The 11,484-nt window shown below is 56.1% G+C and overlaps 1 protein-coding gene across 1 annotated transcript; it reads right to left on the bottom strand.

Moving 5' to 3' along the window:
- Window positions 1-1,532: 1,532 nt before the first annotated feature.
- FMOD (fibromodulin) lies at window positions 1,533-9,223 on the bottom strand. Its single transcript, XM_026077295.1, has 3 exons — window positions 9,002-9,223; window positions 4,622-5,632; window positions 1,533-1,753 (listed from the first exon to the last, which is right to left on the bottom strand). Exons 2-3 carry the CDS (start codon window positions 5,610-5,612, stop codon window positions 1,602-1,604), a joined length of 1,143 nt encoding a protein of 380 aa, XP_025933080.1. The 5' UTR covers window positions 5,613-5,632; window positions 9,002-9,223; the 3' UTR covers window positions 1,533-1,601.
- Between the last annotated feature and the right edge of the window lie 2,261 nt (window positions 9,224-11,484).

Here is an 11,484-nt window from a genome sequence, read left to right as displayed (position 1 = left end):
GGGCCGYGGTGCGTTTCTCCCCAGCGGCGCTGGAGGAGGGCGTTCGGAGAGTTTTCTCAAGGGAATTTGCTCGTTCCTTGCAGGACAGGCAGCTCCGAGGTGGGATCATATGGGACGTGAGCAGATAYGATTCAACTCCACAGGGTGCAACCTGGGTGTGCAAACCCGTCCTTGGAGCTTGGGAGTGTTGGGGTGAGGGTCTGATGGAAAAATTAGCGCCTGGGCTTTTTGGCCTATCTTTTTTTTTTAAATGGCTGATTGGTTTTGGATAGCTGCACTTACAGACATTTAACTCAAGACTGGAAAATGGCTGATTTTTTTCTCCACTGAAAATATTAAGCATCTCCTGCCAGGCACCCAAATTTACTAATCTCTTCTAACAAATTAGACTTGAAACCRTGAAAGCTCAGGGCCTTTTGTTTCCAGCTCACTGCCGAGATGCTCGGAACTTGGCCTCTGTATTTGGGATYCCTCGAACGCATTTCATGCAGTTACAGAAAGGGCTTTATTCATCAGTATGATATCTACAGTTCATGCGTCGGTGATAGTACAGGTTTTTTTGGATTTTTGTTTCTATAGTGTTAGCATGCAGTTTAAATGTGGAGGGTCTAGGTGACCTCTTCAGCTTTGCAAGTCATCTCCAGAGCTCAGCTGCCCCTTTGGTCCCCAAACTAGCTTGTCCAAGGAACCAAGTGGGTGTTTTGGGTTTTATGGAATTAAAATGTGCTAACTGATGCATGTGCTACTGTTATTTGTTTAAATGGGAGACCCCAGGTGCCTGGTGGGGGAAGAGCTCCCCACCAAGCTGGTGGGAAGGATGAAGCCAAATGTGCCGCGTCCATGTGTGCCCCATCCCTCACCTCGCTGGCCTGCACCGGCGGCCTTGGAGGATGTAGGGAACACCTTCAGAGACACCCGCGAACAGCCTGCTTCTCAGGGCAGTTTCCCTCTAACCTTAGCAGCTGACGGCTGCTTGGCAGTAGCAGGAAAGGTTTCTATCCCATTAGCTTTATCGCTGGAGCTGTTTGGAGCAGGAGGCTGCTGGAGCGGGGACAGATGGGGAAAAGCGTGGACTTGCTCTCCCCCATCCTAGCGTGAGGGCTGCTGTCAGCTGGGAGATCTTTAACCTTTTCCCTGTGCAGCTCCCCACCTCCCAGGGGCACCTCCCAGGGACCTCTGAGGCCAAAAACCTGGCCCGGGATGAATCCTTTTAAACTTGCTCATTCTGCAGAACACGCACCTGAAACCCTCCAAGCTGGAGCTGGTTGCTCGATGCCACGTTTTGGAGATGGGATGTGTCCCACCCGAAGCGGTGGAAGCGGCAGGCGGCAAACGCGGGCGGCGCAGCAGCGCTCTGGAGAGCGGCGATCGGGGGGAACCGTGCCGAGACCCGTCCCCTCCCTGCAGAGAGCCGGGAAGGGGGAGCGTTTGGGGATGGACGGATCCTGGCCGGGCACCTGCGTAGGCTGTTGTTGGCGTACCCTTATTGCGCTATTGCGGAAGCCAAGTCGAACCGTCAAGCTGCATTGAAATGGGAGTGAGAGTCTCCCCGGGAAGGGGGGAGCACTGTCCTGAGGACGGGGAGGGAGCCGGGGGCCGGGCTAGATCTCGATGATGGTGGCGCGCCGAAGGCACAGCGGGGCGTCCGGGGGCACCGCGTTCCGCTTGATCTCGTTCCCGTCGAGCCGCAACACCTGGAGCCTGGAGTAGTTCATGACGTCCACAACGGTGCAGAAGCTGCTGATGGAGAACTCTGCGGGGGAGGGAGACCGAGAGCTGAGAGCTGGCTTTGGCCCCAGCCTCCTTAACTAACCTGCATGACGCCCCGCTGGAGATCAGCAATAACTGGACAGAGCAGACCCACAAAACCTCTAATAGCAACCAGGCCCCTGCGTTTCCCCATCTCGCTCTGGAGGGCAAAGCTGGACCTAGCAGCACCCGGCCCTAGCAGCCTTCCCAAGAGTTCTCCGGAGACCCAGGTGCGTGGATGCGGGCTAGCACCCTCGGAGGTGACTGACCTTGGGGGAACACTGTGAGCCTGGTCTGGAGGTGGGTCTGATGGGTACCGACCTCTGGCAGTCAGCCTCTGTTAAGATTTTTCCTTTTTCAGGAAAAAACTGAAAGCACCCCCGGATCACCAACTATTCCCAAAATTTTGTCCAAATACCCTTCCCTCTTTAGCTAAAAGAGTTACTGATTCTTCTAGCTGGAGTCAGAAGGAGCCAACAACACTTTGTGCATATTCAAGTGTTCAAAAGCCACATAACAGGGCACTGGTCCCGCTCCCATGGCCCGGGCTCTCGGCCGTCCTTTCCATCTCCCTTCCGCTGCTCTGAGAGCTAGTAGAAAAAAGAACAGCAGCATGGGTGGAGTCGTACGAAAACATTGCCTTTTACTGGGAACTGCGTCTGCAGCCTTTCTGACGAGTCTTCACACGCTACACCCTCCCGTCCCCAGTTCCCTGAGGCACCAAGACAAAAGCGGGACCACACAGGCAGCGTGCCTGGCAGGGAGGACGTCCCGGTCCCCGCGGGACGCGGGGCTTGGGCTGCGCAGGGGCAGCCTCCTGCCAGCAAACATCCCCTCTCATTTCAGCTGGGGCACGTTTCTGTGAGCACCTCTTCTGCCCGAGGCAGGAAAACTCAGGCACACGTTGGAAAGGCTTTGGAGCCTCACTGAACTTTGGGATAACCACGTGGCTTGTGTCTCCTGGCCGCAGGGTGAATGTGAGACACCAGGGTCGCTGCGCAGAGCATTTTGCGGCAGTTGCGAGGAGACTGCTCCGGTCCCTCCTTGCCTGACTGTCCCTGCTGGGTCTGGGTTCGGAGGGAGAACACGGAGCAAATTCCAGATTTTGTGCAGGATTTGGGAGAGCAGCGACCGACTAGAGGGCAGCAAAGCTCCAGGCCCTGGCGCTGCTCGGGGAACGAGCAGCTTCCTTGGCGCCTGGTGCTGCACGTCCACCCACGGGGACCAGCCTGCCCAGGGAGCCAGAAAGGACCATGCAGAGAGAGACTAAAGCGCGTTAGTGACAAGTCCAGGGTTCCACCCTTAAACTCTCTATCGGGGCTGAATGTACCTAGCTCACAAGGGCTGCGAAACTCTGCACGGTCGCTCTGAAAAGGCCCCACAGGAGAGGCCGGGAGTTTTCCTCTGCCGGAGAGGTGCCGCAGGAGATCACTGTCAGCCCAGGAGAGGGCAACAGCATTTCCCCGAGCAGCTCCCGGGTGCACGGAGGAACCGGGGCGGCCGTGCTGCCGCCGCAGCGCTCCCCTCCGCAGGGCGAGGGGCTCCCGAGGAGCTTGGTAAGCGTTGAAGGTCAGCTGCAAAACCCACAGCTGGAAACAGACTGCCAGCACATCCGCGGTGGTTTCATGGCATTTGTGGGCAGACTTTAACAGCTACAAATTTTGAAAGCAAACATTTGGGAATCTGTTCTTGTTTTTGTATTTCTGTTGGTTCCCCGGTGCGGGGTTGTGTGTTTCCCCTGCAACAGCTGATGGCTTCACGAATGCTTCCTCAGCCCGAGCCACACAACACGGCTTGCTCCAGGGCTTTCTCACCTCTCCTAGTCCTGACCTGAGGGCCTGGCAGGTGAAGGAAGCAAGAGAGGATTTTTCCAGGAGTTTTTGTATGTTATTTTGTAGCTGTTTTTATAAACAGCAATTCCAGAACAATCTGTTCCTTTTATTTATTTTGTGTATTAAATGGAGTGAATTTTAGTGCTGGCAAAAGACGCCGTGTTGATGGTTCTAATAAAGAGAAGCTCCTGTCTGTCGCRGGCCCTGGCCAGCAGCAGAAGGGATGAGCGGTTCAGCTGCTCAGACTGTGACGGCTGCAGGGACGTGCAGTTCCCCAAGCACCGGCTCCAGCAGAGCCACCTGGGAAAGCCGCGTCTCTCAGACCCACCCTGGGGGGCTCTTTGGACAAGAGAAGGAGCAGAAAGGCCCCTTGCAGGTGTTGGACACCCCTTAGGCACCGGACCGGCGTGCTCGGGCTTGGATCCCACCAGTGGCTTTGGGGCCGTGGGCTGCATCCTGGGCTGTGCCGGGAGCCCGGCAAGGCTTTCCCACGCRCAGGAGAGGGAGGGAGAGGAGGGCAGCGCTGAGCAGCAACGCTCCTCCTGCAATGGGGCTGGTCAGAGCCCTGCACAAGGAGAGCTTGAGGCAGCATCACCTCGCGGATTATTGAAGGTTTAGGAACAAGCCAAGGCAAAGCTGCACTCCCCTCCCCAGGCTCTCCATGCAGCTTCCACCCACAGCTGGTTTCTTGGGGTGTGGCCCCTGGTGACCCTCACCAGGAGATGCTGAGACTCCTGCTAACTGCTAGAGAAAATTAGTTTAATGGCTTAACTGATCACTGCAAGTGTCTGCAGGAGAGTGTTCAGAGCTGGGAGTTTTGGCTCCAGGTGTGTGTTGGGACACAACAGGCCCCATTCCTGTCTTGATAAGGGCCACCTGCAGGGCTTAAGTCTCCCAGAATGCAGTTTCCTGCCCAGACCATTACATGGGGCAGCCACCAGCAGGGAGGAAAAGACTCTGTGTCCTCATTGCTGCACTGACCACTGTACATTATTGCTATCCCTGCACGACCGCGCTTTGGTTGACAGAGATCTGCTCACCATTGATTTGGTTCCCTTGAAGATAGAGGTTCTCCAGGTTGGTGCTGACCCGCGGGATCTTCTGAAGCCTATTGTAAGAGAGGTCCAGCTCGAGGATGCTGCTGCTGTTGAAAGTGTTGGTAGAGAGACCCTGATTTGTCAGGCTGTTGTGGGACATCCTTACATAGAGCAGTTTGGGAGAGACCTTGAAATAGTCATCAGGAATGGTGTTGATGTAGTTGTACTCTAGGTAGAGCTGTTCCAGAGCCATTGGGAGGCCGTCAGGGACTTTCCTGAGGAGGTTGTAGCTCAGATCAGCAAGGATCAAGGAGTTGAGCCCTTTGAGGGATGCTCCCATTTCAAAAATCTGGTTGTGGCTGAGGTACAGGGCTGTGAGGTTCTCCAGGCCCTCCAGAGCACTGGATGGGACCTTGGAGATCTGATTGTAAGACAAGTGGAGCTCTCTCAGGGACCGGGGCAAGGGGCCAGGCATCTTGGTTAGGTTATTGTTGTTCATGTATAACCTCTCCAGGTTTTTGAGCTTGGCAAAGACCCTCTTGCCCATCTTCTCACTGGTGATCTGGTTGTTGTGCAGCGCGAGCCATTCCAGCTCCGTGGCATTGTCGAAAGCCCCCTCCTGGATGGAGGTGATCTGGTTGTTCTGGAAGTAGACGTATTTCATCCTGGAAGGCACGAAGGGCAGATACCTCAGATTGCGGATGTCACAGTACATGGCTGAAGAGAAGTTAGGGGGGCAGTCGCACTCTTGGGGACATTCTCGGGAAGGGGCCTGTTGAGGTTCAGGGCCAGGCTCTGCCTCCGTGTCTGGAGCCGGAAGATAAGAGTAAACATAGGGGGTGTTTTCATCCTCGTAGTATGGCATGTAGTTATAGGATGACAGCCGGGACTGTCGCATATAGTACTGTAACCAAGCCAAATCATCTTCTTCATCGTACTGGCCCAGGGAGACTCCGCAGAGACCAGCAACTATCAGGACTGTAGCCCAATGCATGATGCTGACCCTGGAGGAACCTGTAGGGAGGAGGAGAAACATGGGGTGGGGGGGAGGAAACCGTCAGCAACTTCAGGTCTGATATACATGGTAGAAGCAGGCGAGCTGCACCCTGTGGCCTGGGACTTCCGAGGTTTTGGATCTGGTCTCAGCTCTGGTGCTAGGTTGGTGGTGCTCAGCAGCAGAGCTGGAGTAACAAGGGTCCTGTGTGAATCTTAGTTTAAAAAAAAAAGGTGTCTGCAAACATTTCCTCTGAAGTTACCATACCTCCACCCTTTTGCCTCGTGCTTTCTGGAAACCTCTATTTCAGTGGCTATTTGCCTGCAAAATCTTTACTACTAGTACTTCTATCACAGCTGGGTAGAGAAGCGAGACTGAGGGCCCGTAGTCTTAGGCAGAGTATGTGTAAGGCAACACAACTCTGCCCCAGAATGTTTGCATATATATTGGCTATACACAGGAGGGAGGAGAAAGGGCTTCACCACCAAAGCAAGTGGGTGAGGGCAGGGCTGGCACTAAAACCCAGGCTYGGCGCCTACTTGTTGCATGGATATTTAACACGGTGGGTCTGCAGGGTCCAAGGTCTGCAGCTCAGGGGGTGCTCGCAGCCAGGGGCCAAGGCAGGGCCCCACTGTGAGGTTCACAGGCAGCAGCTCCAGGGGAACCATGTTTGAATGTTTGAAGTGTTTCTTATTGCCCAGAGAGGGTGCGAGAGGCCGTGGTGGCCGGCTCCGTGAGTTCATTAGTTCAGATGGGCGTCATCTGACCAGGCTCTATTTCCGCTCCCAATGGAGAAAAGCGGGAGTTGCAAGAACAGGTTGATGAAGATCATGGCATGTTTCGATGGAGCTATATTTATACTAGGCTTGCTCGTGATGTGATTTGCTGTGGGTTTCATCCAGCTCTCCCTTCCCCCACAAAAATGCAGGATGTTCCTACTTCTAGCAACTGATGTAAATCCTGGTAAACAAGCTCTGGCTTATTTTGAAATTAAAAGACTCTTAAGCCTAGATTTTCTGAGTTCAGCTAATTCTCCTGACCCGACATCAAAGMGGTATCATCCCTCTGCCCTTTGAGGCTAGCGTGACAAATGGGAAAGGGAGCCAGCGCAAAACCCTAACTGTGTTTATGAAAATCAGTCTGTCTAGGGCTAAAATACAAGAGAGAGAGAGAAGAGCTAAATGCTCCCAGGCAGCACAGTTTCCCCCGGGCTTTCCCTGACTACGGTTGCAAGTCCGTATGTCTAGCTGCCGTGAGACAAGGCGGGGGGCCTGAGCAAGGCAGAYGGTGGGTTAGTGCATGGGGATTTAGTCCGTGAAGCAGAAAATCTTACTTCTCTTCTGGGCTGTGCCTTGTACCCCTTGGCCRGTCAGAGACACACCAGGTAACCTGCTGCAGAGCCCCTTCCGCCTCGGTGGAGCGGGACTAGCGCCCGCTCGCCCGGAGGGGACGCCGTCCGTGCCCAGCACGTGCGCTGGTGGCTGGAGAGGACTTTAGCTACGGCCCTGCATCCTTCCCCTGGTGACTAACCTAGCGCACGGGATAGCATGCGAGTGAGACAGCTTGAAATGCCTCCAGGAAACGCTCTGGGCTGTGCTGTGCAGAGGGGGAGAGGAGTCTCTCCCGCCTGCTGGCTCCTATATACGTGGCTGGGAGCGTGGGGCTGCCGGCGTGCCTTCTGCCAGCTCTGCTCCTACGGCAGGAGCACAGCCAACACACGGGGCCGCGTCCCTCCTCCAGGCTCTTGGAGGAAGGTCTGCTCTGCTGGAGGACCGTGGTGCCAGTGGGTGTTTCTCACCCACGGCTGTCCCTCTGGCTGTCTGGCACGCCGGGACCCGYGTTATGTGACATGGGCAGAGGGTTTCTCACTCCAGCACCTGCCCCAAACTCCCTTGGTGCTGGGGAAATCCAGGATCGGACGCCAGGGCTGCCCAAGAGGGGTTGGTCGTGGGGTTGCATGATGAAACCTYGCTGTGTCCCCATCCCTGACCTGTCCGTGCAAATAGCTAAATTGCTGTTTTGCTCATTTTCCTCTCTCTGGCTGGCTGGCAGCACCCCGCGGCCATGTCACCGGTGCCCCTACGGAGCTGTGGTGGTGGAGCCTGCTGCACCCACGGGGCGTTCCCAAATTGCATCCTTGGTGGCCCGCTCCCTCTTCCCTCACCAAAACCGTTCTCCCAGGGAGCTGCCTGGATTGCTTGTGCCTGACCTGATGCACCCCAGCCCCGGTGCAGCGGTCTGAGCGGTGGCAGCGGGAGGGTATTTCTAGCCCTGGTGCTATTTCTGAGCCTGGCACACAAAGAGGGCACAGTCCTGCTCCGAGCCGGGGAGCGCAGTGCCACCGAGGCACCCTGGCAGGCTGCTCCCGCAGGAAGAAAAGAGGGATTGAGACCTCGGTGGGCAGGCAGGGCTCCCCCTCGTTCTCCTTTTCTCCCTCCTTCTCTACTTTCCGTGTGCCCTTGCAGTTGAGGGGCGGATGAGGCGTGGTGCTCGGGGATGCTCCGTGCATGCCGAGAGCTTGGCACTGAGGCAGTTGCAGACTAGATTTTTCTCCTCCTCCCGTTCCAGGGCACTTTGCCTGGTAAAATACCAGAGCCGCTCTGCACAGGGGCTCCTTCCAGCCACGCTGACGGGTGGCTGAGCCGCTCGGCTGCCCGTTCCCGGGGGTCTCTCCGTGCTGGGCAGGACTGATCCAAGGGGTCCCTCGCCTTTCTSAGTGTGCCCCCTTCAATAAACCGCTAAACCCTGAGCCTGTCCTCAGCAGACACCRTTTCTCCCCTGCCTTATTTAAAGGTTGCTTCTCCCATCCCCAGCCAGCTTCAGCGCTGTTTCTGGGGTGGCGTCCGAGCTGAGCGTGCCAGCTACGATAGTATTTCATCTCTGAATCTCCGCGCTCGCTTCCCAAAGGCTGCTGGTCTAACTGGGTCAGCTCCTTGCCGAGATACGGAGCAGCCTTTGGAGCAAGGGCATCGCTGCCTTTGGACAGCCATGGACTCTGCGCTCTTCCCCCCATCGCTGCTGTCTTCTGCCGGGCATAAAACAAACTGTCCCCTTGCCCGGCCACCCCGGGCAGAGCTGTGCTTTGCTGGAAGGGCTGCGTGGGCCGGGGGGGCTGTGAGCAGGTACCTGCACAAGCCTGGGTGTCTCTCGACATATACGTGCATCCCCCCGCTCGGCCTCCTGTGCCAAGTACGTGAAGAGCTGCTAAAGCGGAGGGGGCTCCCCGCAACGCAGACGCGGCATTAGTTTGAGCAGCGCTGTGCCACCCATGCTGCTGGCACGCGCTGCGCGGGGCACCCTCGCTCGGCGTTATGCCRCCCGCCCAGCAAGGCTATGGAAATCAAGCTTAAAAAAAATATATATCACAATAAATATAGAGTTGAACTTACCGAGCTAAGAGCCTCCTTCCCAAAGCGTGGCTGTTCTTCTCCTGGATCTCCCGGGTGTTAAGGAGCATGTGAGTGAGTCTCCCAATTTGCAAAAGCTGGTGCCCGCCCTAGGTGCCAGATCAAATATTGTGCTTGCAGGTCACGGGCTYGGCAGGTTTTTGGGGAGTGACCTCCTAGCAGCAGGCAGTTTGCAGGAGAGACTGAATAGACCCTAATGCTGCCTGGCGTTATAAATAACCTGCTTTTTCTTTCCTCTCTCTCTCTCTCGTCTTTTCTCCTAGGAGTGTTGGCACTTTTCAGGCTCTCTCTGTTTAACGAGTTAGTGGAATCAAGGATGTTGTTTTTAAAAGGGCTGTTGTTAGGTCTCCTGTGTTTCTCATCAGGAAGTGATGAGGAGGCCTCTGGCCAGATTAAAAAGATCTGGTTCTGAGGAGATGAGGATGTGATTCTTGGGGAGAAGCAAGAAAGTATCTTTAACTTTTGCAGTACCAGGGGAAGAGATGTTAGCGACTGCTTCCTGACTGCAGCCTGGGCTTCTTCCCCAGAAAACCTCGGTTTATGCAGTTCTGCTATTAAATATTTAGGATAAACATTTCCCTCAACGATAAGGCTGCAGCATCCAAGGTAAATAAATTGCCTACCAAAGGGCCGCTGTAACGGCAGGAATTTGTCTTGGGTTTGGCAGGAGGAAGAAGCCAAGCTGGCATTCGCGCAGGCTGGGATGCTGTGCCCATCCTTGTGGGACGGGGGACCCCGCCGAGGCTAAGCTGGGGGTGCGCRTGGGGGGAACCGGGGCCGGGGAGCCTGCACCAGGGCGACCTGCAGCGGGACAGAGCACGACGGAGGCTTGTCGCCTCCCAGCGCCGCCTTGCCCTGGGGGCACCGGCCCCGCGGAGCCAGGGAGCGAGCGCTCCATCTCCCGCCGGCAGCGAGCGCCTCCCGGCCGGCCGAGCTCCCCGCTCGCCAGCCCCGGCCCTCCGCGCGTTTCGGCCGCGGAGACGTCTCCAGTGCGGTGGTTGAAGCATTTCCTCCCGCGAGGAAAGGAAAGGAGGAGTCCGACCGCCCATCRGCCGGCCGCTGCCAGTGCCCCGGCTGCAGCTCAGATTCTCCGAGGAGCCTGGAGTTGCTTAGGGAGCTCAGCAGGTGCCAGACTCCCTCAGGATGTTCTTTTTTTTTTTTTTTTAAAAAAACCCTCTTTTTTCCACTGAAATTTCCCAGCCAAAACATCCTCCCTGGGGAGCCTTGCAAAGATCCTTATCTCTCCGAGGTCCCTGTTGCGAGGAGAAGGAATGTGCGGGTGGATCGTGGATGGGGTTGCGAAGGACAAGCTGTACAGTGGGGACTTTGCCAGGAAGCAAGTCTTTTTGGGAAGGAAGAGTGTGCCTGGAAAGCACAGCTCACTGTGCTGGGCCTGGATTCGCAGATGATTCAGAGAAACTCTTTCTTTAAAGTGAGAAAAGAAGAGACAGGGTGTTGCACTGCCTRAAAGGAGACAAAATCCCAGTAAAGCTGTGTGTGGTTTCACACTGTCTGCAAGAAACCCTGAGCCCCCGTGGCCTTTAATTCGGGAGGTAACACCTCTGCTTCCTAGCCAAAGCACGGCCGCGGCGCTTGCAGCGGCGCGGGGGACCTGCAGCAGGGCTCTCGCCTCGAGCCTCCCTCGCCGGCGCGGGTGTGGGAGGTGGTTTGCGTCTCTGGGTTAGCGGGAAGAACCACCCAACTCGGAGAGGCTTGTTCCTGCCGCCAGAGACACCGTTCCAGGGAAAGTGGTGCGGCGGGTAGTGGCAGCCAGTAACATCTGCTGCGCGGTGCTTGGACAGTGTCAACCAGCGTCACATCTCTGGCAGCTCGGAAGGTCCTGGTGGCCAGCAGCTTGGAGGCTTTCAGAAGGCCTGGATGTTTTTCTGGAAAAGCAAAATCTCGACAGCTAGGCTAGGTAAAGAACGTGGCCTCCCCATCTTCTGGAGGTTAAAAATATTCGTGACTCAGGACAGGCCCCCAGGCCAGGATGCCGGGCTCTCAGAGGCCCCCTCTGCAGGAGGCTCTTCCGCTTGCTGGGGGTCACTGGTCCCCAGGGGACACTGGCCTAGTGCTGCTGCATAGCTGTCCCCATGAGCTGTCCCCGAAGGGGACAGTTTCCCATAGCTCCATTCTCCTTTCCCAGCTTAAAACACAAAACAAGGACATGCTTAAGTGCATGGCTTCCTCTTGCTCTGAGGTCTGCTGCTCTCCTGAGGCATCATCTGTCTGGCTTTGCTGCCTTCTAGGAAGGCAAGGCTATCCCAGGGAAGTGAAATATTACCATCTAAAGAAGTGCACAGTTTTTTTTTCTCCCATCAACCCTGCAATCTCATGTTCCAGGCAGCCAGTATCTCCCGCGCTGCTAATGGGCTCTCTTGCCCGGCTTCGTCTGTATTCCTGGCACAGGAGACGGGCTTTGATAAGACCTCAATGCTACTGTCTACTTCGGGCGAATACAAAAC

Source organism: Apteryx rowi, unplaced genomic scaffold (assembly GCF_003343035.1).
Source record: "Apteryx rowi isolate R43461 unplaced genomic scaffold, aptRow1 scaffold_45, whole genome shotgun sequence".
In the NCBI taxonomy this organism is placed as follows: domain Eukaryota; kingdom Metazoa; phylum Chordata; class Aves; order Apterygiformes; family Apterygidae; genus Apteryx; species Apteryx rowi.
This window is presented reverse-complemented; position numbering and strand designations above follow the sequence as displayed.

Coding starts and splice junctions, on each gene's coding strand:
- FMOD (XM_026077295.1), bottom strand. CDS start 5,612: ATGCATTGGGCTACAGTCCTGATAGTTGCTGGTCTCTGCGGAGTCTCC. Junction 1,754..4,621: donor TCAAGGGAACCAAATCAATG/GTGAGCAGATCT, acceptor CCTCCCCCGCAG/AGTTCTCCATCAGCAGCTTC.